We start from the raw sequence: 27232 nt of genomic DNA on the forward strand, positions 1-27232 counted from the left end.
CTCTACACCGTTATGACACCACCATACAGTGTCCTCTACAACGTTATGACACCCCCATACAGTGTCCACTACAACGTTATGACACCACCATACAGTGTCCTCTACAACGTTATGACACCCCCATACAGTGTCCACTACAACGTTATGACACCACCATCCAGTGTCTTCACCAATGGTCTGACACGACCATACAGTGTCACCTATCCTCTTTTATTTTTATGTATTTTCTTGTTTTGTTACTCTCTCCAAACTCAAGTTGGTTAGTTCCTATCCCCCTTGAGTTTGCGGGGGGCTGTTAAAATCCACCTACTCTCCACCTACTTCACCCACTTAAACCTACTCCACTAAACCTAACCCACTACACCACTACCACCTCCACTTCACCTACTCCTTACCTACTACACACTCACCCTCTTCTATATATAGGAATCATGAATCATTGTAATAGATATCAATATATATCAATCAATAATACAATTCTCTATTTCTCTTTATACATTAAATTTTCTACACATTGTTTCCGTGCTCATATGAACTGAGCTTAGGATTACTTAGACTTAGTTCATCATTTAATATGAGCTTTAGAACAAAGCTTGTTGAGCTTAGAGTGTTTGGTAAGTGAACAAACATGAATGAGTCTACAAGTGACAAATTCTACGTTGTTTTGTGTGGCTAGAGTATTCATATAACAACGTATCTAGCAATTTCCGGAATTACACCATTTATGATTTTTTTTTTCTTTTCCCAATTGTGCTTCCTTTGTTTTTGTTGCTTCTTTTTCTCCTGAAAGATGGATGGTTTTGCATCAAATACCACTTGAAATTCCCCATGTTCAAACCCTAGCACCTATCCTACTCTTGCATTAAATTGAAAGGGAAGTTGAAATATAAGAAAGTTTGCTTTGGACAATTTTATTATTATTTTTTTTTTTGGACAATTGAAATTGGGCAAAGGCATTACAATATCCACATCAAATCTGCCCCATTACTAACCTAATCAAACCAAACCAAACCAAGTCTTAAGTCCCATTAAATAGGGTTGGTTGCATGAATCCTTCTTCTCCACTTGACTCTATCCAAGGCCAATTCTTTAGTCAAATTAAGGAGATTCATATCTCTATTTATTATACTAGTTCATGTCAATTTAGGTCTACCCCTTCCCCTAATACTACTATCAAGAGTCACTGTATTGTATCTCTTCACTACTGCCTCTCCTTGTTTCCGTTGTATATGACCAAACCATCTTAATCTATTATCTCTTAACTTATCTTCTGTCGGTATTACTCCTACCTATTCTCGAATATGCTTATTTCGAACTTTATTTTTTCTAGTCTTGCCACACATCCATCCATTTGCCCATTACTATTATATGTAAATCTGATAATAGAGGTTTTTTAGTGCTTGCTCAAAAAAAGATAACATGTGTCAATATAATCATTGGTATTTTTTGAGGACTTCATGCTATTATATTATTTCCTCTCATTCTAAACCTTAGGTTGAGATGTGTTTTTATTGGGGAGTCTGTTGATTTTGAACACTCTTGACTAGGGATGCAAATGAATGGAGTTGAGTTATTTGTTTGCTTATCTTTCTTTACCGACTTTTGGCATTCTTATGTATTTTTAATCAAAAAATAAAAAATAAAAAAATTTCTAGTCACTACTTTTCTCAACATAGTATTTGATCATGTGGCCAGTTATTCAAGTAATTCACCAAAATTTTGTGAAGTAACCAATGGATGTCATGGGATTTGATATTTTCCAATTATTATGTTCTTTGTAATGTTTCTGCCATTCATTTGTTGTTTGTTTAATGCAACTTGTGTTCATCCATTGCTAGATGATAATGCAGTTGTTGATACGCCGTTGCAGGTTTAAGATTTCATGCAAAAATGAAACAAAATTGGGAAAGCTGCGGTTGATGCATACAAGGATAAAGCTCATAGCTTGTCGATCTTTGCTACGTTGATTCTCACTGTGGTTTCATGAATTTGTTGGTGCTTCAAAAGTGTCAATGTGCTTACAGTTTGTCTACGTCAAATAAATATTAAATAGATTAATTTTGTTCAAATTTACGTTCTGTTACCCCACCTCTCTATGTTAGTGTGCACCTTTTCCCTTTTGGTTGTGTAAGACCATCTCCAACCCAGCGCCTTTTGTTTCATCAAATTTAAATTTGATGAAAAAACCTACATTTTGCTGCTCCAACCCTTTCATCAAATTAGTATCAAATCCAGAATTTCTTAAATCTTTCATTAAATTGAGGATGGATGTATCTTTCATCAAATCACTGTTCATAACTGTTGGAGCTGCAGGTCATTTTCACCACCAGACCATCAGCTGGATGTTCAGCTGAATGTCCCCCCGGATGATCACCTCCTTGCGAAAATTTGTGAAAAATTACACTAGCTAGTCAACCGGCTGGACATCTGCCCGATCGACCAATGTTTTGATGTTAGTCCGTTGGAGTGCGTGATATCAGATGAAGTTTTTACTCAAATTTGTTAAAAAAAATATACAACGTTGGAAATATTATAAGTTACTCTTTTTTGTTACTATTCGCTCTGGAAGACGGTACTTGTATTTTTAAATTATTTCTTAGTTGTAGAATATCCTTTTCTTCATCATTTCCAATGTTAATAACTTTTTTTTTTATTTTATATATATTTGATTTTATAGATTTGAATACTCAAACTTTCGAACTTCTGAATGTTGAGTAATTTATAAACCAACGGTCTATTGACAATGTATTGTATACAGCATGATGATTTTGTGAATAATTGTTACAGCTTATGTTTTGCAAGGTGAGCTTCAAACTTCTTTTTGTACTGATACATTGAGGGCATTGGCCCCCCGGGAAGGCTGCTCTCGCCTTGCAAACTGCTTCTCGAATGCTCTGATGAATAAATGGATGCTCAAGGCTTGATCTTCCCCGAGAGCCTTTTTATACCAATTCAATGATGTTCTAGCCTATTTCATGATTGATTTGCAGTCCGCAGAAATTGTTACCAAGGATGGAAGCTGATGATTTTACCTTTAAAAATGCCGGAACCATGAATTTTCACCGACTCAACAGGTTAGCTAGCACATTAGAACTATAATTCTTTTTAGACTCGCAGAGTGTAGTACTTTTTTCTCAAAGTTTTACTTATAGTGAGGCACCCCAGGCTTGGGCAATTCCGTAACTTGGTTGTTCAAGTTCTTTGGATGTTGAATTTAAATTATCTTCATTTCACGATCAATGGCAGCAAAAGATCTAAAATTTTAAAGCGATGTGTTAGTTGTTTTCTCTTTAACCTTATAGATTTTTGGATTATATGATACAAAATTGTATGTTGGCCCCTCCAAACCTGTAAGAATTGCAGTTAGATGCTATAGTTTTTTTATTTTTATTTTATGAGGTCTAAAAAAGTTTCCTGGTAAACTTATAAAAATTTGGCTTTCGTCATATATATGTTGGTATTTTATCATACTAAATAATATTTTGATCTCGAAGTTGATTAAATAATTTTTGAAATAAAAATAAAAACATGAAACATGCTTGGCTTAAAACTTGAAAGGAATACTACATCTACCAAATTTTGGCTCGATCAAATCGTTTGAATTTGTACTTTCTAATTGCCCGACCGATCATTTAAGAATAAAAATAATATCCACAATTAATAATGGTAACAATCTCGATTAATAAGTAAAATTCAAACAACGGTGTATTAATCATTTTGAAAAGGCGAATTTTATACATGGGCTTGGGACGCTATATATGAAATAGGCTTTTGCTTAAAATTTCAATTTTACCTTTGTCTAAGGTTTTATTTGGCAATTATATGTTTTGGTTAAAAAATTAAAAAATCACTATAAATTATTATATTATTTTTTCTATTTTTCAATACATCTTTTTATAAAAAAATTAAAAAATTACTAAAATAGTTTATTTTCCTAAAGTAAACTCTAGCCCACCCTAGCAATGATACATTCCCTTAATTTTGGAATTCTAATTGAGTTCTAAAATGATGTGGAAATTCAAAAAAAAAAACAAAAAAACAAAAAAACTCCAAAACTAAAACATCACATCAATTGATGAAACTCACTCTCTAGAGCTTCTTTAGAGTTCATATTTTAGAACTCCTAAACATTTTTTTAGCCCACCCCACCACCAATAAAATCAAATCAAACCCTTCACACGTGTTGATGGTGCTAGGTTTCCATGTCACTAAGGTCTCGTTTGTTTTTAGATGTAAAATGGAGGGGATTCATAGTGGGGGATTAAGTAAAATTGTGTTTGTTTTGATGATAGTTGTTGGTGTAGGAATTGTTAAATTATTTTTATATAAAATAATAAAACAAATAAAAAAATACAAAAACATTAAAAATTAATGTTAAAAAAAAATGCCCAAGATATAAAAAATCAAAAAAATAAAAAATAAAAAAAAAGATAAAACAAATAAAATAATGATTTTTTACTTAACAAAAAATACAAAAAAATAAACATTAATATTCAAAAAAAATGTCCAGCATATAAAAAATTAAAATATCTTGCGGACTAAAATTCTAATACCACATCCACCTCCTCCATCTCAATCCCCCTTCCACGACCTATCCTAATACCAATGGATTAAGAGTCTCCTCCCATTTCTTAAAACAAACATGACATATAGTGAGTCTCACCTCACTATCAATCCCAATCTTCTCCTTATAACCCAAACAAACGGGGCCTAAATAGAGGTATAAATTTGGCCCGACCCTGCCCATGTTGGGCCTCGCAGGATCCCACCGAAATTCGGACCGAGCCGCCAAAAAATTAACCCCAGGCCCAGAGATGTTTGGGCCATGCCGGCCCGGTGGAAGCTTGAGTGGGCCTGACTAATTTTTTTTTGTTTTTTTAAATTTTTTTTACTAAAATTTTATTATTTTTTACTAAAAAAGATACTTAGCCTTGGATAGACCGGGCTTTAAATAGACCTTAAGCAGACCAATGGATCGGATCCAGAAGTCAAGCCAGGCTTCAAAGTAATAACCCAAACGTAGGTCCAAGGACTTAAACTGAGCTCGACCCCAAACCAAAACGCGCCTAAACGGATCAAACCCAACCCCAAATCGCAGACAGGCTTCGGATCGCCCACTGGGCGCAAATCATTTTTGCGCTGCTAGGCCTGATATCACTACCGAAAGCGCCAGAGAGAAGAAGGAAAAAAACAAAAAAATCAGGTATAGAATCATCGATCAGTTTGACACACGCGGAGAGAGGAGAGAGAAAGGTCAAAAATGGCGACGGCGATGGCGAGATCTGCAGTCCGAACGGCACTCCGCGGTGGACCTCGGACTCCAGCTTCTAAGAGAACCTTTGCTTCCTCTGCCCACGACGACGCCAGTATGAACTCTTCACTCTTTCTCACTCCCTCTCCGTATATATATATAGATGTAATTGTTTGTCGTTTATTTATATATGTATGTATAGATTGACAACCTGATTGAATCAAAATCAATTTCGATTCCATGAACCATCATGACTTTAGATTATTCTTAGGGTTGCACTGCACATATGGCTTCTAGGGTTTTCATTTCCTTGCATCGTTGAATCTTTGATTGAATATTTTCAAATAATAAAATTTTATTAATACGATATATCGTTGTTATGATTTCCCCCAAAAAGAGTTAGATTTTTGAAAGGTTGACTTGTTTTGACCAAAGATGATGAGATATATGTTTCTGTCGTAATTTTTTCTAGCAACTTCTAATTCTCTGGTAAATACAGCCCTTTCGATCAATTCTTCACATTTATCTTTAAGGGGATTTTAATTACAAATTTTGAATGAAAGTTTTTGAAGAGTTAGGTATTAGTGCATCACTTTGACCCAGAGTGCTGTAATTTGAATGTATATATAGTAATAATTATGTGATGCTTGGGATACAAAAATGTGTGTTCCCTGAAAATGAAAAGAATAACAATTGCATACGCCGTAGAATTGAATGATGTCCTCATCATATAAGGGTGAAGTATGAAGTTAACTCTACTGTTAGTATCATGTGGTGTTTCTGTGTGATCAGAACTCATTCAATTATTTTATTAAGCACAACTTTATAATTTTAGACATCTGATTGATTTTCAATTTTGGTCTCATCTCCTCCCTCCACCGCTTTTGTGGTGAAAAAAAAAAAAAAAAAGGTTTGATTATGCAATTTTGATAAATGAATGAATTGATTCATGCTCAGAGGAAACGGCAAAGTGGGAGAAGATTACTTATGCTGGCATTGTCACATGCACTGTTTTGGCAATCTATGACCTTTCCAGGGGCCATCCCCATTACGACGAGCCTCCTGTAAGCTTTCTTCTGGGTTTTGGCCCATCTAAATTTCTCTTATTGGTGTTTTTTACTTTTATATGTAAGTGTTCGTTGTAGTGCCCTCATGCCTAATCGGATATTGAGGATATTATTGCCTCCTTCTTCCAGCATCTGAATTACTGAAATATGTATTTTGTTTTTTTGTCACACTATTAATTCGTATCCCTTACTAGTCCTAGCTTTGGATGCAGCCATACCCATATCTGCACGTTCGCAACAAAGAGTTCCCTTGGGGTATGTTTTTATACACTATTAAGGACTTGAATCTAATGTTCATTTGATTTTTATCTTCTTGTATTATTTCAGTTGAGAGAACAATAACTGGATAAATTGATAAAGAGAGGGTTTGATACAATGAGGAAGGGTGCATCTGTTATGCCTTATGCATTATGCATGTTGAACATTTCTGGTCTTGAATTATTGAAAGAGAAATAGAGGATAATTCAATTTAAGCTAGGTGCACAAAAGAACAAGGTGGGTTAAAACAAGATAAAAAATGAATAATTGTGTCAATTTCTTGACAAAGATAAAAATTAAAAAACTATAAACATTTTTTTCCTCCCTTGAGGATGAAATCATACATCCCCCCCCCCCCCCCCCCAATGCTCATTTGATTTTGTTTTAGTGGTGGTGGTGGTGGTGGTGGTTTTTTTGAGCCCCAACACTACTGAGTGTGGGCACGCATGGGCATTAACACTTTAATTTGTTGATTTTTTATGACATGCAGGTCCTGATGGCCTTTTTGAGCATAAGCATCATCATCATTGATCCTTGAAGGCCAACATCTTGGAGATGTATCTAGGAATAATTGTTGTTTAGTTCGTTCATCCTGTGTCATCTGGAAATTTCCCAAGTTGGAGACCTCTATGAATGTTATTATTTGTATGTGGGGTTTTTCATCCAGTGTGTTTCTTGTTATGCCACTTCGCTTTTTATACCCTGTTTGCTGCCAAATAAGGTTTACATTAATACTTATAATTTGTATGGTTATGAAAGTGTTCTTGATGTGCAATTTGTCAAGCATTAATTCCTGCTTGTAGGTAGCAATTTCTTAAGGTATTCTGCCTTGCCTATACCTCTCATTGGGCATCATGCCTCACTGGATATTGATTTGCAAGTATCATGGATTTTTGTCTTTGTTAGATCTTCATTTTTTACACTAACTAAATGTGTGCATTGTGAATAAGATGGGATTCGTGTGAAGATTGACTGTCCGTTTGTTTTTCGAGTTACACCTCCAGACTGGACTAACAGTGAGCTCCTCCTCCCCAAGTTCATGTTTGTTTTCTATTTTGGCCAACGAAGTCACAGTCTCAACGGACTCTGAATCCCGTTCAACGAGCAGATTAGCATAGGTCTAGGAACTTGGTATTAGAGATGAAGCCGTTGGTATTACAATGTGAAAGATAATTTTGCCCATAACAAGATTTAATCACATCATCTGACTCAACGGTATTTTATAGTTTTCAAAATTGAAATTTGCAAGAAGAAAAAAAAATCGTGTTGATGGTGATGATCGGCGTCGTTGGCGTTGTTGACGGTGATAATCGGCGTCGTTTTGGTGATCTCGTTCTCACTCTTCATCGGTGTTATCAGCAAAGCTCTGGTGATGGATGGAGGCAAACCTCAGTTTTTTTTCTTTTGTTTTTTGAACAGAGAAGGCAAAGCTCTTCTCTTTCTTTTTTTTATTTTTTATTTTTAATAGAGAAGGCAAAGCTTTGCTGATCATGAATAAAGCAACATTTAATTGAATAAAATTTTCAATACACTGTTTTAAAACCATGGGTTGGTTTTGAAAACCATGGGCTGATTTGATTTTTTTTTCCTCTCATTATTTCATAATTATGTTTTTTTAAATAATTTAATATAAGAAAAATGGTTTGGACCCCTACAGGGAGCACCCCCACGGCCCTTTCTGGCATGTGATTGGTTATTTATTTATTTATTTTTCCCCTTCAATCACCAACCCCCATGTGTGTGTGGGGTAGTGGGAAAAGGGGGTCTCCATCACTTCCGTCAATATAATAATATTTTTATAAAACATAATTTTTAATATTAAAATATATTACAAACAAATACAATTTTTTATAATTCACTCACTAACAATTGCCAAATTTGATAGTAATGCAACAAGGGTATTTGTGGAATTTATTAGTTAATTCCACTATTATCTCTCAAAACAAATAGAAATTATTGTTAGTCCGTTGGTTATTAAACAAATATAAATTTTCTTAATCCTTTTACTAACAGTTTTCTCATTAATAATTCTTTCACTAACAATCTCACTTAATCTAAAATCTTTTTACAGACAGCTTTCTTATTAATAATTCTTTCACTAACAATCTTGCTTAATCTGCCTCCGACAACAAATGTATCTTGAGGTCCCAAACATGTGCAAAGGTTGGCGATCATGCATGGTCTTTATAGATTTGTGGAAATGAAAGACGTGAATTACCAATTCCGAGTCAACGCAGCTGTCAGCCCACACATTAAGGAATTGTTTGGGATGCTACTAAAATAGTATTTTTTTGCCTTTTTATTTTTTCATCACATTTTCTTTTTATTTTTTTACACATTTTTTTTATATAAAGATAAAAATTATTAAAATAACTTATTCCAATGTACACCGTACCATTATCACCACTACCACTATTACATCCTTATCATTGTCACAGTTGTCATTGTACTATTGTCACTGCCATTATTACCATTTTTTACCACCACAGTCATTACTTTCGCTACCATTATCATTAGAGAAAATTAGTCTAAGATCTCTCTCTCATTTTTAGTAATGGAAAAGATTCACAATATTACTTTTTAATGTCTAAAGTTCCCAAGCCCACACTCATATGTCATATCAGAGAAATTTGACTCTCTCTCTGTTTCTGATCTTCTTTCTATCAAACCTCATTTACGCAAGAGCACTTCCACTAGACTTCCCACAATGTTTCAAGTGGCTTTTCAAATTAGCCAACATCGAGAAGCTCTTCTTGTTGTAGCGATTGCAAGAGTACATCTTCGAACAATGACTTCTCTTGAAGTAATTATTCATGCAAATTGTTGATTTTAATGGCCTGAACTTTTTATGCAATTTGTTCCGATTACACCCTATGAAAGGACACGAAAACTGAGTCTTCCTCTGGCTAAACTTCGACGAACACCTCTCCAGTTTTGCCAGAGCCTTCGGCGTCTTGGATTGGTTCCCGTGGGCTCACATGTGCATCCGCAAATTCGCATCGCGCTTGAATCCTTTCCCACAAATATCGCAAAAATGAATGTGCTCTGCAACAAGCTTCACCGCATCGAGCTCTATGATCTCCCAATCATCGCTTCTAATCTCATCCTTCATCTCTTCGTCATCCACCTTCAAAGTCATCACACTTTTTTCCTCGCTCATAATCATCATATCCATAGAAGTTTTTACATCAAAACTGCTTAAATTCTCTAAAATTTTCAGATCTGGTATTGCGTTGATTATCGAGGTCAGATTTTCTGATCCGAGAGGGTTTGGGAGGTATGATCGAAGGGAGGAGGGAGAGAAGGGCGCTGATTTAGGGCATTGGTAGTGCGAAATGTATGAATTTGAGCAATTTATTTTGCAGTAACTTTTCAAATCAATAGAAAACCTATTTTCTCTGGGTTTCAGTCTCTGGTCCAGAATTTCTCTGGCCTAGAATTTTCTTTGGTGAGCACTTTACTTTGGTTGTGTACTATTAGTATATATATTACACTTCTCATTCTTTTTCTTCTATTAAACTGATAAAGGATTTGATTGGTAAAGGATTTAGAATTTTTTCTGGTTTCAATTTCTCTAGTACAAGATTTTGAATTTTCTCTAGTAAAGGATTTGAATTTTCTCTGGTTTCTCAGAGAAGGAATTTCTACAGAAGCAAACAATTTTGTTTAGAGAAATTTCAATTTTCTCTATAGAGAAGGAAAATTTCTTTAGAGAGGAGAGAAGGCAAGAGAAATTCTTTGGAAAGTAGGTCAGAGAAATTTGAAAGTCCAGAGAAATTTTGTTTCTTAGTTGTACTCAGTGCAATAATTTTGTACATGATTTGTCTGGTGTGCACATTTCTCTCTGCATCAGCACTGCTGGTAGTGTTGCTGTTTTGCCCTTTTTTTTTTTCCCCTTTCTTTTTTGAGTTAAAAACCATAACTGTTAGTTCTTTACATAATCTAGAAATTTCTCTAGAGAGAAACAGAGAATTTCTCTGGGTTGGAGAGAATTTCTCTGGATAGAATTTCTCCGGAAAGTTCAGAGAAATTCACTGGATGAAATTTCTCTAGATCAAATTAAGAGACTTTAGACATTATAAAAATATTAGATGTCCTTTATGCTATAAAATATTAATACCAGAGATCCTAAAATAAAAACCCTTATTGTTATTGTTACAAGCATCATCACCACCATTTTACAACAATCACTACTACCACTATCACCACCGTCTATCTGCAATACAGCACCGCACCATAGGTATCATTCATCTACCATCATTACAATGTAAAAAGTAAAAAAGGAAAATTTGAAACTTTAAATTTTATTTTGTGCATATTAAATAACTTGCTAGGTAAATTACATGACTTTCTTGAGGTATGAAAAAATATAATAAGTTTTATCATTTTAGCATAATTATATTAATTTTTTGAGATAATCATAATAAAAAAAAATTAGGATTTGACTTTGGTAATAAAATAAATTTTGAATTTTGAATTTTCAAATTTATTAATTTAAACTTAATTTTTTAAATTTTTAATTTAAATTATTTATTTATTTTTGTTAACTACAATTGTCGAAAAAATAGTATTTTAATTATTAAACTCAATATAAGTATAAATAAAATGTTTAAAATACCCATGAATAACTAAAATATTAATTTTTTGTCAATTTTATGTAACGAAAATAGGCAAATGTTTTAGATTAAAAACAAATCAAAAGTTTAGAATTTAAATTAATAAAATAAAAAATTCAGAATTTATTTTATTACAAATGTCAAATCTTGTATATATATTTTTTGTACTTTACCTAATTTTTAATTCAAATAATTCATAATTTTTTTTTTATCAATAATTTATTATTCATGTAAATAAAAAAAATTAAATAATTACTTTTTAAAAATTTAAATATGCAATTTTTTTTTAAAAAATTTATTCTTATATTTTTACATTATTTGTATTAGTTTTTTATACTTAGATGCTACTAAAAAGAAAATTTGATATTACGGTGTTAGTAAAAATTATGCCAACTTCTAATCGATAGGATTTGAACAACAATTTAAACAAATAATTGAACAAGATCAATCAAGTGACTGTGTATTTGATTCAAATTGTCTTGAAAGTATAGGGATTTTTTTAGAACAAATTACAATCGACAAAAGAAATGAAGTAAACAAAAAGGAATTTCATAAGGAAACTACTTAGAGTTCACAAAGTTATCAAGTACGAATTACAGAATGAACTACTCCTAAACTGAGAGAAAACTACTTCTAAATACAAACTAAGGGCGGATTTGGCATAGTCTAATAAAGATAAAAAGTAAAAAAAAATATTAAAAAAATCAAAAAATTGTCACTATTCATAAAAAAAAAAAAAAAATAAATTTATACAAAAAAAAGTACAAGTCAAGTTAAACTTTTGTAATGAAGTGATGTGTTGTCTGCAGACTGCAGTGATGGTACAAACAATCAAGCGGATGCATTTCTCATGTCATGATACACAAGACAATGTTATTAAGCCTGTGGGGGCCCATCACGGGCCCCGTTATGATAATCTGAACTGTTGAATGTGTAGAACTTGTCGAGTACTATATGTTTGTAAAAAATTACGTTGATTGGATATCGATAACTATATGATCAAATCAGTTTTGTATAAAAAAATGGACAGTGAACAAATTAACGGTTGACAAAAAATTAATCCGATTAGATAGCTATTGATATTCGATCAATGTTATTTTTTATAGGCATATAATACTAGATGTGTTATACACATTCAACGGTTCCGATTATCAAAATGGGACCCGCAGTGGGCCTCCACGAACCCAACAAAACTCGTGAGGCCTTATCTTATATACATATATGTTCTAAAGTTATCACCATTTTGAAAGCAATCTGTACTGTTCTTCAATCAGCACTCTCAGTGCGCATAGAACAGAGGGGTAATAATGTAATTTTTATATTTTATACAATATTTTAACATACAATTTTTCATAAAAAGTTAAAAAATTATCCCAAACAACCATATTTTATTCCTCTATTTTTTAATTCAAAAAGTAAAAAAGTGCACTTATTTAGAACATTTCAAACAACCCCTAAGTGTTGTTGTTTTGTGTATGTAACAACCCAAATTTTTAATTATTCTGTAAAATTTATACTAATAAGGGGAATATAATTATTTTAAAGAATTAGGGCCAAAATGTAATTATAGGAAATTAATGAGATAAGTATAGATTTGAGAGATTTAAATCCAAATCTGAGGGAGATTGTCGTGGACACGTGGTAGGTAATGACAGGGCTTGCCTCCCTATAAATGAGAGAAGATCAAGATCAGTGCAAAAGAAAAAGAAAAAAAAGAAGGAAAAAAAAGAAAAGAGAGAGAAAAGAGAAGAAAAACACAAGAATAGTGGAGATAGGAAAGTAAGGAGTAAGAAGGTTTGTGATAGTGAAAAATAAAGGTTAAGGGTTAATATTGTAACAATCTGAAAATTTTAAGTTATCCCTTAAATTTTATACTAGTATTATAGTTGTATGCGATAATATATTGTTAAATAAATGATAATAAATACAGAATCTAATTTGGCATTGGATTATCAAATATGAGATTAATTAGGGATTATTATTTGAGGCCAAATTAACAGAAATATAGAATTATAATACTAGTTGGGCCAAATTAAAGTTAAATACAATAAATAAATAAATATAAAAGTACAAAATAATAATAATAATAATAATAATAATAATAATAATAATAATAATAATAATAATAATAATAATGGATGTGGTAGTAAAATAAATAAATAATTTTCTGTTGGTATACGATAGAGTGTAATTTAATTAGAAATTAATTAATTTATATAGTTATATTAGAAAATTGGGTCAAAGTGTAATTATCTTAAATATTTATTAAAGATAAGTATAAATCTATATAATTTATTAATCAAATTTGGGGAAGATACGCGTTGGCCACGTAGCTAATGTTCTTACCTCCCTATTTAGGGAGGAGGTGATCAACTGGAAGAAAAGGAAGGAAAAAAAGAGAGGAAGGAGAAGAGAAAGAAATGAAGAAAACGAAAGAAAAAATAACGAAAGTCGAGAGGATCTTTGGTAGTGGAAAGAAAGAGTGAGGTATTAAAGTTAAGGTGAGTTATATTATACCTTGAGTTACCATAATATATTTTACGTATGTTTTGACTTACCATAATTTATTTTATACAAGTTATGTTTTATAAATTATTATAAACTATATTAATATTTCAGTTAGGTGGATTAATTTCTAACTCTATTTGTTAAAATGAAACCTATGGATATATTTGTTTAATTTTTAATGAATATTTGACTATAACCTTATAAATAATTATGTTTTGTAAGTACCACCATGAAAGTCCCACGCCTTGGGGGACTTAAATAACCATTGGCCTCTATTTGGTCACCTTGTGGCCCTCTGTTGTCATGGATCCATTGACCCTCTGATTTCTGGTGTGGAGCAAAGTGCTGTGCGGAGATAAGTGCTACACTATTGTGGGAGCCATCTCTATAATCTGTACGAGCCACCTCTTGAATCCGTACCTCTGTTCTGACGGTCACTCATGTAACCTCTGTTTCGTTCTGTTCGGCACCGTGGTTATGGTTATTTATTTATATAATCTCAGTTTTGCTACTTAAATGATTATTTGCTCGACTAAGTTATTTTAAATATTTTAGTTACATAACTATCCATGGTTATTTTGTGTCCCTTATACTTTTGGTATAATATTTCTCCCTTTGCCATGTGCTTATAGCTGTTTATCAATTTTCAGGAAACAATGCAATTCAGAAATAACTTTTAGAAGTGGGGCTGCGGAATAGACAAACACAACATTTTTGTGATATTTTTATATGTAAATATCGACATTTTTGGTCAATAAATTTTGTAATAAAAATAGAAGCTCCGATGATTATTTTGATACCCACACTTAAATATTATTTCCGCTCGCGTTTATTAATTTGTTTAAGAATTGGCCGGAGGTAACTTCAGTTACTGGCCATTACGATACTTAACCCTTGGGTACGGGGAGCGGGTCGTGACAAATATTAAGGTGAGTTATATTATACCTTGAATCACCATAATATATTTTACATATGTTTTAACTTACCATAATTTATTTTATACAAGTTATGTTTTATAAATTATATTAATATTTCAATTACATGGATTAATTTTTGAACTCCATTTGTTTAAAATGAAACACATGGATATGTTTGTTTAAATTTTAAAGAATATTTGACTATAACCTTATAAACAATTATGTTTTGTAAGTACCACTACGGGAGTCTCACGCCTTGAGGGACTTAAATAACCATCGTGTAGACTGTCCCGAACTCTGTTCCGCGTGCGAGGGTGCGAATTGTTGTTCTAGCTACTACAGTTCAGACTCATGTCACGGTTCTGAATCTAATCTCACAAAGTGCAATGTAAGACTGATAAATCACCAAAGAGTCCAAATCCGGCAAATCGTTTTGGAAAATCGATTTTAATCAAAAAGCGCCAAACATGGACTGCTTTGCCAGATTTCAGAGTCGCCACCTAAATATTTTGTTTTGTGAAATTTAGGAAACCCTGACTCGTGCCTAAGGCCACGTGTCCGTCATCACCAAAGTTGCCTCGGCTCGGGAACTTAGGTACGAGAGGGGAAGGTCATGCAATGAGCACCCCCGCTTGCCCGATCAAAGGATCGGCCTCTATTAACATGATATGTTATTTTTGAAAACACATGCATTCTTATTCCGGTTTATTAGCTAGCTTACTATGTAATGCGCATAGCATACAAGTATAGACTAAATCGCAAGAATTGGAATGAAACATTTCATGTTTGTTTTTGAAAATGATTTGAAAGTGCTACTCGCAAGTAGGCTAAGACGCGGATTTGCCACCCTTAAGTGGGCTTAGAAAACATGATTTGCCACTTCAAGTGGACTTAAAACACACATTTTGATGAATTGTTCCAATTCAAGCAACGAAGCCTTCATCCACAAGCATTCACACAGTTTATCAGTTAAGCAAATAGCCTCATGGCAAGCATACTAAACATGATAGTCACTTACACACATGCAAGGATACTAAAGCGTAAACACTCACAGTGTACTCCGAGCCAAAATAGATGCTAGTTAGTAATCAATGCATGGTCCTAGTTATGTCAACAATGCCTAATGCAACACATGCAAAAATGCAACTAAAATAGGCTCGGCTATCTAAGATGGCATATGAATGCTACTTGATAACATGTATTCAAGTTGGTATTGAAATTCAATGCAGTTTGTATAATGCGCCGAGCCCGTGCATGCAAAACAGATGAATGATGCACGCATGCAAACATAAGTATGCTAATCGAGATATGCCCTAAACTAACCATCAAAAGCTGATAAGTAAAAGGGAGAAACACGTGGGGTTGGAAGACATGCATCACACACACGCACACTTATTACAACAATACGCCTTCTCGACGGAGGGTCCGAATAAATCAACTAACTAGCTACGCTAAGCTAATTAATTACAAACCGAATTGAAACTAGCTATACTAAGCTAATTAGAATATTACAAAGATGAAATAAATTAGCTAAATACATTAACTAATTAATTACAAAATCAACAAATTAACTAGCTAAACAAAGCAGTTAAAATGGCCTTGGGGCGAGAAGTGCATGCATGCTCGATCGCCTCGCTCGGAAATCCACTATTGTGCCTCTAAGGCCTCTGTTTGCATTCTTTTGGACTTCTGAAAATTGTGCCAACTTCCTAGATACTTCTGATCCACCTTAAGAACATGCTGAGAGATGGTTGGCCAAGAGGAATGGCCATCGGCCAAAGATAATGGTCATCGGCCACTTTTGATAGCCGATCGGCAGGCTTGGTGGCCGGTCGGTAGCCTTCATGGCCGGTCGGCCACTGCTTCCTGCAATTTCTCCTTTTGCTGTAACGGAGCACAAACAGAGGCATGGCAGTGTATTTGCAAGATATGTATCCACAACCACCCTCCCTATCATTTTTCAAGCTCAAGGGAGTGCGGTACTCGACTCTCGGACCATCAATCACGCATCTTAATGCATGATGGCCAAAGAAGCCAAGTTTGCACAATTCAATGTCAATGAATGCACAAATAACACAATGAGCCTACATCTCTATCATGCTTGATCAAGAGGGTCGGCGATCGAGAAATGAGGCATGTTCCATCACTTCAAATATGAAACGTCCCTCGTTTCTCGTGTTTGGATCAACATCCGATCCAAACACAATGCAATGCAACACACATGAAAACAACATGCTATGCAACAACATGCAAACAACATTCAATGCAACAACATGCAAACAACATGCTCTCGTAACAATGCTAGAATGGCATGCACAAGATTCTACCATGCAAACAATGCATGCATGACATATTTGGAGGCTAAAGCATGAAAGCAAGTAAAGAGCATCATAAAAAAGGCATGCAATACGATGCTCAATGGACTTAAACCACATATGGACAGACCTAAAAGGGTCCAAAACAGTGGCCAACACACCAAAACTTAGGCACAAAAGGGCCAAGAACACATGCTCATGTGATGGCTCATCAACTAGGCATAAAGGTCAACTCTTAAAAGCACTTAAAGAGTGAAAAACAAGTAAGTGTGACAACACTATATGCTCTGAAATATCATTCCAAATGATGCCATGCAAATACCTCAAGTCAAGCATGCAAGATGCCTCAAAACTCAAAGCTAGTCAAGGCATTAACAATATAGCTATACAAAGCAAGCCTCAAAAGGCCAAGAACACCCAAAACAGTCCTAAAGTAAGTCAAAATAATGCTAAAACATGTATGGAGTATAGCCAAGACAAGCTAGCATGAAGGACCAAAACATCAAGTAAGCTAGGCCAATGAGCATGGTTACACTACAAGTGTAAGAAGCAAATGAGGGATGCTCTACCCAACTGTAGACACCCTATTTTTGACCGATCTTAAGACTCAGACGTCATCGATTGAGTGCTCGGTGATAGTGTATGTTGTGTTCGTTTCAAGTTTCTCGAGTTTTCGGCTGAGTGCCTTGCCTCCGGGCTTCTGAACTCTTTGTGCTTTGGCTCGGTTTGTGGACTGAACCTTGTTTCCCTTCCCTGGAAGGAGAAGGAGGTCTGTGGACCACCTTTTTGTGGTCGTAGACCACTTTTCTTGCTTGGAGACTAGTTCCGATTTTTGGAGCTTTCAGTCGCGCGCCTTGTCTCAAGACCGCTTAATGTTCTCCGTTTGGCTTGGTTTTCGAACCATGCCTTGTTACCTTGGCCTAGAGGGCCACTGTGGTCCGGGAGACCACTTTTGTGGTCGTTGACCACTTTTGGTGCTGGTAGACTAGTTTTCGAGACTTCCGACTGTGCGCCTTGCCTCCTGGACTTTCGTCTTGCATCCTTTTTGGTTTGTTTTTGGTACGAACCTTTTTTTCCTTGTTTGGAAAGTGGTATAAGGGTGGGAGACCAGTTCTTCCCCTTAGAGACCATTTTCCTTCCTGCTAGCCAGTTTTTTGGTCGACCAACTGGTTTTCTTGGTCTTTGAACCACCTTTTCTGGTCGGCCACCACACCACTGCCTTGCTTTTATGCTGCAGACCATCTCCCACCATGGCCGACCACTTTCTTCCCTGGCCAACCACTTCCACTGGTCGGCCGACTAGTAGAAGTAGCTGGCCGACCACTTCAAGTGGTCGACAGCTTTTCATCAACTTTTTGGAGATATTTTTTAGCCAGCTGCAATAGCTGGAGAGCACAGAAGTGATCCTCCATACATGTATGGAGGGATGGCTTTAGGCCTAAGCTTGTCCAACAAGCTTAACCTTTGGTTCTCTATATAAGAGAACCTCCCCCTCCCTCCTCCAGGTTCAGATTTTGGTGCTTGAGAGTTATACATATATCTTTGTATCTATCTTGCATCTTTTCTTCATATTTGTGCTTGAAAGTGCATTTTCATAACACTTTTGCACACAAACACACACTCAAACACCACCTTTTTGTTGCTGAGGCGCCTTGAGGTTGGTTTTGGAGTTTTTGGACTGGTTTTGATCCAAAAAAGCTGCTTGAGTTGTTGCTCTAAAGGTGTTCTTCAAGGGTGAGCTTCTATCCCTTAAAACCCTTGTTTTGGTTTAATCTTTTGAACCTATTTGCATGCTGTTTTGGGCTTAACTTTCTACTACAAAAAGTTCTGATTTTTAGTCCTTAGCATGTTTGTTTAAGGTCTCTTTTGTGTTGGGGGTAGTCTACCCCCTCTTAGGCCTTGTTTGGCTTTGTTTTGTACCATCATTTTAAGCTATTGGGACCACCTTGTTTTGGCCTTCTCACCACTGAAACTCAGAGGATTTTCAGTAGTGAAAAGTTGGTTTGAGGTCCCAAATAGGAGAGGGTCATCCTCTCTCCTTGTGTTTTGTATGCTTGCCTTGTATGCCTCATGTTTGAGCATGTTTGTTAAGCTTGTGTTGGCTACATCTCAGCCTATTTTAGGCCTTATTTTGACATGGCATACCACTTTTTTGGTTTGGTTTTGTCATCACATGCATGGTTAGTACACTTGTAGTGTAAATTTTGCAAACTAGTCTTGTATGCTTCATGAAGTAGCATGCCTTTCTAGCATGATTTGATTCTATCTCAGTAGGTATTTGGTGTTGTTCTAACATGCCTTAGATCTATTTTGGGTTGGTTTGATATCCCCATGCATGCTCCATGCACTTGTAGTGCAATCCCATTTACTAGCCTAATGTGTATCATGCTTTAGACCATCATTCTAACATGATTTTGGCTTAACTCTAAGAAGCTTTTGTCAATGTTTTAGCATGCTCTAGCTCTGATTTGCGTTTTTTTGGTCATGCATGCCATGCTTTGTATAGCTATAATGCATTCTAGCTTGTTAGCTTTGTGTATCAAGTCCACTAGCATGCTTTGCTTGGGCTATTTACATGATTTGGCATCATTTCATATGTGATATCAGTGCATGAAGTGTGGTTATGCATTCACATTTTTCACTCTTTCCATGCTTTGGAGAGGTTGTGCTTTATGCCCTTAACATGAGTCATTGTGTATGCCTTCATGCCTAAGCTTGCGAGCTTTCATTTCAATGTGTTTTTGGGGTTATTTTGCCATGATATAACTCTAATTTTTGTTGGCGAACCCATCCCATGCTTGGTCTTGGTAGGTGTAGTGTAACCCTCTCTTTTGGCCTTGCATATTCCATGCTTCATGCCCTTTATGCTAGCTTATTTTGGCTTCCTTCCATACATGTTTTAGTATCATTTTGACATGCTCTAGGATTGTTTTGGGTTGCCTTGACCATATGCGTCATGTTTTGCATAGTTGTAGTACAAATGCCTATGCTAGCTTCAAGCTTTGGGCACCATAGCATGCTTCATTTGTATCATGTACATGATTTGGCATCATTTAACATGACATTTCAGAGCATATAGGACTGCCATGTTCCCACTTCTTTCATTCTTTAAGTGCCTTTGAGTGTTATGCATTGTTGCCTTATTTGTGGCCTAGCATGCATGCCATCTTGCCTAGGTCCTTGAGCTCCCAACTTAGCATGTTTTGGTCCTTGTTTAGACCTATTTGAGCTCTGTCCATGGCTGGTTCATGCATTTGTGCCATGTATTGCATGCCCCTTTTGTAGTCTTCTTTACTAGCTTTAATGCTTAAGGACCTTTGCATGCTATACTCGTGTTGATTGAATGATTTGACATCATTTCATACCTTATTCCAGTGCATATAGTGTTGTTACACTTCCATATTTATCACTCCTTGCGCACTCTTGAGGGTTGTTCTCTTAGGCCTAGTTGATAGGCCAATGCATGTGCATGCTTGTATATGCTTTTGTGCCTTAGTTTCATCATTATGGCCACTGATTTGGGCAGGGCTGAGGTCTGTCCACATTCAGTTTAAGTCCATTTAGCATGTTTGTTTGCATGATTGTTTGCATGCTTAAGTTACATTGCATTGAGTATGCCATGTTGTTCATTGCATTGTGTATGCTATGTTACATCGCATTGTGTATGCCATGTTCTTTGCATTGTGTATGCTTAAGTTACATTGCATTTTGTATGCCATGTTGTTCATTGCATTATGCATGCCATGTTGTCCTTTGCATTGTGAATGCCATGTTATTCTTTGCATTGTGTATGCCATGTTACATTGCATTGAGTATGCCATGTTGTTGCATTGCATTTGTTTGGATTAAGTGTTAATTCGAGCACGAGAAACGAGGGGCGTTTCATACTCAAAGTGATGAAACGTGTCTCAATTCTCAGTCGCCGACCCTCTTGATCATACATGATAGAGGTCAAGGCTTTATGTGTTTAAGTGTGCATTCATTTCATATTGAATTGTGCAATTTGGCTTCTCGGCCATCATGCATTGAAATGCACGATTGGTGGCCCGAGGGTCGAGAACTGCACTCCCTTGAGCTTATGAAATGATAGGGAGGGTGGCTATGCACACATACCTTGCAAATACATTGCCATGCCCTTTCTTGCTCTCTGTTGCAGCAAACTAGAGAAGTGCAACAACAAGTGGTTGGCAAACTAGAAAAACTAGCTGGCTGACCACTTTTTCTGGTTTGCAGCAATGGTAACTGGTCGGCCAGTGGCTAGCAACACCCCTAGGTGGTCGACTATGCTCCTACAGGTCCCCAAGGTAAGTTAGAAGCTTTCTAGAGCTTTGTGCAAGGTTCTGAGAACAGTTGCAAACAGAGGCAAATCGAGGCATCGCGTTGGATTTCCGAACGAGGCGACCGAGCATGCATGCATGCACTCTTCATCCCGAGCACCTCTTTTTAATACTTTCCTTAGCTAGTTTATGCTTTGGTTCTGTACTTAAGTAATTAATGCGTTTAGCTGCTTATTTGTGTTGTAATAACTAGTTAGTTAATTAGTTTCATTTTGTACTTAATTAGTTAGCTTGTCAGTTAATTAATTCTGTTTTGTAATAATTAGTTTAATTAGCTTAGATTAGCTAGTTAGCTTCTTATTCGGACCCTCCGTCGAGAGGGCCAACTGTTGTAATAAGCGTGCGTGTGTGTGATGCATGTCTTCCAACCCCCATTTCTTCCTCCCTTTTACTTAACCGCTTACGATGGTTAGTTTTAGGACATATTTCAATTAGCATACTGAGAGGGAGATTTATGATCTGGAATTGGGCCGAGGCAACGGCCGAGCAAGTTGAGAGCCTAATGGTGCATGGGGCCGAGATGACCGGTGATCCGCCTGGAGATGGGCTGCCAGGAGTTGGGCTGGGTAGGAGTTGGGCAAGCATGTGCCGCCCCAGACCGTAAAGAAGCTGCTCGGCAAGGCAATGCTCGGTTGGACTGAGCTGCTTGATCAGGCGATGGTGGAGCCAGTCAAGTTTAATGACCGGCGCCCGGAAAGGCGTGGTCAGCCGAGGTAATCGTTTAATCGGCAGGAAGGCCGACCGCAAGAGATGCCCCGGGCTAGGCTTTGCCGAGATGCCGCCTAGCCCGGTTCTCCTTGGGCTTAGCCCGCGAAGTGCTTGGGTATGAAGCACAGCACGGGCGTGGATAGAGAAGCTCGGCTGTCGAGCTCCAGCTGAGAAGGCAGGCAGTTGAGATTAGGTGATATTCAGCAAGGTTTATGCTGACAGATGAGATAGCGGAGCCACGTGTCAGGAGATGACTGGGAGTGGATATGGGGCGCAGAGGGTATATAAGCATGTCTGTGCCCTTCATACGCAGACAGACGAACACTTTGTAAGGAATTCTTACACTCAAACACTCCTCTCTCTCTCTCTCCATCCTAAGGTGTGTGCTAACTTGATCGTCGGAGGGTTTTTCCGACCACACACCGCCGGGTAGCTCACCGTTATTTGCTCGCAGGTGATCGGACGGAAACGGAGCTCGGAAGAAAGGAGTACGGGCTTGCCGGAATATTTGCTCCCCGTACAATTGGCGCCGTCTGTGGGAACTTGACAGACAAAACCTTGTCTTCCAAGTTCATCTGATCGCCGTTCATGGCGAACAACGACGAGTTTCCGTTGTCTGCCATAGACGAAGCCACCCCGGAGTTCACCCGAAGGAGAGAAGGTCCTCTCGCCATCCATCTAATGGCGAACTTGGGGACGCCCACCGGAGGACAGTCAGGAGACGCGCGGGATAAGTGCGGAAGAAGTCATGGTCATTCACGGAGTCCAGACGGTCACCGGCGGAGGAGAGACTCACACGCCAGACGTCTGGAAAATAAGTTGAGGGACCAAGACGCTGTCATCCGGCGAATGGCGGCGAAGATGGAGGATCTGAAGCGGCATGTCAAAGGGAAATGTGTAGCTGGAGTGGGAGCCCACAGTGAGCGCACCCCATCCTGCCGTTCAGGCAGCCAGAGTCAGCGACGTACTCAGTCCATATCTATTACCAGAAGTTACTAGGTTGGTGATTCCGACGAGCGTGCAGAAAAGTCTAGCGCGCAAGACAGCACCTACAAACCCTCGCGTCCGGTGACGACGTTGAGGTACTCTTACTCCGCTCATTCAGAGGATTTACGGGCGGTCTTAAAGGAGCGGGCTCGCAGGCGCGAAGCTCAGAGAATACCGGCTTTCCAGCGGCTATCCTACGGGGTTCACGCCAGCGAGGAGGTCGGAATGCCTCCACTCCGCCAAGCAGTGTCACTCTTTGGCCAGGCTGAGTGCCACCCCTTTTTCCCTGGAAATAAAAACAACACCGCTTCCGGCAGGCTTCCACCAGCCTAAGTTCACACTCTACGACGAAAAAACCGATCCTTACATGCATGTGAGCCACTTCCGACAGGTTATGGCCGGACATAGGCGAAATGACGGACTTATGTGCCTAATCTTCCCGTCAAGTTTAGGCGAGCTAGGCTTAAAGTGGTTCGAGAGGTTGCCGGAAGGGAGCATACAAAGGTGGCATCAGTTGGCCGAGGCGTTTGTTACACGCTTCAAAACCAACACAAAAACACCAAAGGAAGTTGATCACTTGCTGAGTGTCAAGATGGAACCGAGCGACACACTGAAGGTATACAACTCAAAGTACTGGGAAACCTTCAACGAGATCTTGGATTGCCCGGTCAACCTTGCAATCACGCAATATAAGCGTGGTCTCCCGGTCGGCCATAGATTGCGGGACTCGCTGACCATGCACCAACCGACCTCCATGGGCTAGCTCATGCAGCGCATCAATGAGCACATTCGAGTAGAGGATGACGCGTCAGCTTCTACCGTGAAGGCAACTCCGGTAGCAACAGACAAGAAGACAGCAGGCAAAGTGCATGCAGTTGGGCAAGAGTTCGGCCGCTCAAGTGACCAAGCAGAGGAATCGGACCGTGGATCAAATCGCAGAAACCGGGGTAGAGGACGTCGGAATGACCGGGATGACTACCCTCGAGATGACGTAGCGGACGCAAACAGAAGGTTGAAGGCCAGGACTGGCATAACCACGGTCTTCAAGATTCCAATCTATCGCATACTTAGTGAAATCCGAGACGAGGAGTATGTCCGGTTTCCTGCTAAGTTGGGCGATGGACAAAAGGGCTACAATCCGCGGTATCGTTGTACGTTTCATAGGGAGCGAGGCCACCGGACTGAGGATTGTTTGCCTTTAAGGCAACACTTAGAAGAGCTGGTCGCGGCTGGGCACCTAGACCTTTACATTGATGGCGGCGTGAAGCCGAATCAGGCTCCGGTCGAGCCCAGGGGACAGGATGACCGAGACGCACCACCACAGGGAGTTATTAATGTCATCCACGGCATCGTGGAACCGGAGCGTGTTTGCGAACTCCGGGGCATGATAAAAAAGGCAGAACATATGAGGAAAGTTTTGTCAGTACAGCCTGCCATCAAAAGGGGGAAGCCTGAAGAAAAAGACGTGATTAGTTTCACCTCAAAGGATCTAGAGCGTATCCAGACGCCGCACAACGACGCCCTAGTAGTAACACTACGCGTCAAGGAATTTGATGTTAAACGGATCTTGATCGATCAGGGAAGCTCGGTCGAGATCATGTATTATGATGCGTTCAAGCAGCTCAAACTCCGTGAGACAGACTTAGCTTCGGCAACTTCGCCACTGGTTGGTTTCAACTCGCAGCCGGAGTGGCCCTTGGGAAAGATTATCCTGCCGGTCAAAGCGGGATCCGTGGTCAAGCAAGTGGAGTTTTGGGTGCTACAAGTGCCTTCGACGTACAACCTTATCCTTGGAAGGGGATGGCTTCACGTTATGCAAGCTGTAGCGTCGACCTACCACCAGGTGGTGAGATTCCCCTCGGTTATGGGGGCAATCGAGGAGATTTGGGGCGATCAGGTCATGTCCAAGCAGTGCTTCGTGGCGGTCAACGGGAGTCGGACTGCCAAAGGATTCGTTCAAATGATTGAGGGACCGGAGGACCAGGGTGTCTTGGATGATGTGGGCACTAAGGCCGAAGACAAGGCTGTTGAGGAATTGGTTGAGGTGCGAATTGATACAGAACAGCCGGACAAGTTCTTCTTGCTCGGCTCAAGTCTCACGGCCATAAAGAGGACCGAGATGGTTGAGTTTTTGATGGCTAACATCGAATTCTTCGCGTGGTCGCCTTACGACATGCCTGGCCCTGATCCAAGTTTTATCTGCCATCACCTCAATGTCTTCCCTGGGGCAAAGCCAGTCATTCAGCGAACAAGGAGATCGGCACTGCATCACGCCGAGGTAGTTGCAGCGGAGGTGAAGAACCTGCTTGAGGCACGGGCAATTCAGGAAGTGCACTACCCTCGGTGGATTTCCAACACAGTAGTGGTGCCCAAGAAGAATGGTAAGTGGCGAGTTTGTGTCGACTATAAGACAGTCAACCGAGCTTATCCCAAAGATAGCTTCCCTTTGCCGCTAATTGACCAGCTTGTGGACTTGACTGCTGGACATAATAGGCTCAGTTTCTTGGATGCCTACTGCGGCTACCATCAGATCGCCATGCATGGGCCCGACCGAGAGATCACCTCTTTCACGACTCCAAGGGGACTCTTCTGCTACCGAGTCATGCCTTTTGGTTTGAAGAACGCCGGGGCAACCTTTCAGAGAACGGTGACCAAAATGTTTGCTCCTTTGCTTGGCCGGACAATGGAGGCTTACATCGATGATATGGTGGTGAAGAGCCGACATGAGGCAAACCATTTGTCCGACTTAGCCGAGATGTTTGCCATTCTAAAGAAGCACAAGCTGCGCTTGAATGCGTCAAAGTGTGCCTTTGGCGTGGGATCCGAAATTTTTTTGAGGTTCTTAGTCACGAACCGAGGCATCGAAGCAGACCCTACTCAGATCAGAGCCGTGCAAGAGTTGAAGCAGCCCAGCTCGGCAAAGGACGTGCAGCATCTAGCCGGGATGGCCACCGCGCTTAATCGGTTTATAAGCCGATCATCAGATCGCTGCCGCCCTTTCTTTCAAGCATTGAAGTCAAAGTTCTTGTGGGACGAAGAGTGTGACCGAGCTTTGGCCGAGCTCAAGGAATATCTGTCTTCTCCGCCACTGTTGGTTACACCATAGCCAGGTGAGGAACTCTACCTTTACCTCGCTGTCTCCCAGCACGCAGTCAGTGCGGTGCTAGTCCGCGCTGAAGGAATCAAGCACCTCCCAATTTTTTATGTCAGCAAGACCTTGCTGCCGGCTGAGACGAGATATTTGCCGCTGGAAAAGCTTGCGTTGGCATTGATGATGGCTTCAAGGAAGTTGGCGCATTATTTTCACGCCCATACCATCGTCGTACTGACCGAGTTTTCCCTCAAGGCCTTGTTTGAACGAGCGGACTTTTGAGGCCGAATTCTTAAGTGGGCGGTCGAGTTGGGACAGTTTGATGTGAAGTTCCAGCCGCGCACTGCTATCAAAGCCCAGACTTTAGCAGACTTCGTCGCCGAGTTCTCACCTAGCACTCATCCGGTATGCCCGGTCGATATTACCGTAGCAGATGATGAGATGCACGCAAGACCATCCGAGATACAACCAGTTGGTGGAGGTAGCGACGTGGAGTTTGCGTGCACCATTGAAGCCCCCTCAGTTTGCACGGTTTTACCACCCGGTGATGCGATGACGGAGCTGAGTATCACCGACCCATCTGCTCTGTCCGGTCCCGCATCACCAAGGGGGGAAGAAATGGAACCACACAGCTCAAAACCTGCGGCCGGCATAGCACCGCAACCTGATGATTCGCCTACGGACTTGAGCATTACAGACCGACTTGGTGAGTCCGGTGCCGAATCACCAAGGGGAGCTGGAGTGGAACCAATCAACACGGAACTTGAACCCAGACAGCCAAGAAACCGTGATCCCATTGCCCTTCGCAACTCTCAAGACCCATCAGACTGCTGGAAGCTTTTTATAGGGGAAATGTGGAAGCTTTTTGTTGATGGAGCGTCCAACCGTCATGGTGCCGGCCTAGGTATCGTTCTTATCGCCCCGGATGGCCTAACCATTGAACATTCTATCACGCTTGGCTTCCCAGCATCTAATAACGAGGCTGAGTACGAGGCCCTTCTCGCCGGGCTCAAGAGCGCTATTCAAATGAAGGCTGCTGAGCTACTGGTGTATAGTGATTCCCAGCTTGTGGTTAACCAAGTCTCTGGGATTTATGAAGCAAAGGGCGACAGGATGGCGAAGTACCAAGCTCTGGTCAGGGAACACATCAAGCAGTTTCAGGCAATCAGAGTCCAAC

General features: G+C 39.1%; 1 protein-coding gene and 1 long non-coding RNA gene across 2 annotated transcripts in view; both read left to right on the forward strand.

The window, feature by feature from the left end:
• Positions 1-2692, forward strand: part of LOC114289535 (uncharacterized) — a 30066-nt gene extending 27374 nt beyond the window's left edge. Inside the window, exon 3 of the long non-coding RNA XR_003638643.2 lies at positions 1871-2692. This is a non-coding gene — a long non-coding RNA (uncharacterized LOC114289535). The remainder of the gene's footprint in view (positions 1-1870) is intronic.
• A 2348-nt stretch (positions 2693-5040) lies between these two features.
• Positions 5041-7351, forward strand: LOC114289462 (cytochrome c oxidase subunit 6a, mitochondrial). Its single transcript, XM_028233226.2, has 4 exons — positions 5041-5366; positions 6209-6315; positions 6531-6573; positions 7067-7351. Exons 1-4 carry the CDS (start codon positions 5261-5263, stop codon positions 7105-7107), a joined length of 297 nt encoding a protein of 98 aa, XP_028089027.1. The 5' UTR covers positions 5041-5260; the 3' UTR covers positions 7108-7351.
• Positions 7352-27232: the final 19881 nt, after the last annotated feature.

This window comes from Camellia sinensis, chromosome 1 (genome assembly GCF_055761805.1).
Source record: "Camellia sinensis isolate YWXY chromosome 1, ASM5576180v1, whole genome shotgun sequence".
Lineage (NCBI taxonomy): Eukaryota > Viridiplantae > Streptophyta > Magnoliopsida > Ericales > Theaceae > Camellia > Camellia sinensis.

Bases quoted from the DNA above. Each gene is read 5' to 3' on its own strand.
- LOC114289462 (XM_028233226.2), top strand. From the start codon at position 5,261: ATGGCGACGGCGATGGCGAGATCTGCAGTCCGAACGGCACTCCGCGGT. The intron at 5,367-6,208 runs GTATGAACTCTT...ATTCATGCTCAG, and splicing joins CTCTGCCCACGACGACGCCA to AGGAAACGGCAAAGTGGGAG. The intron at 6,316-6,530 runs GTAAGCTTTCTT...CTTTGGATGCAG, and splicing joins CCCATTACGACGAGCCTCCT to CCATACCCATATCTGCACGT.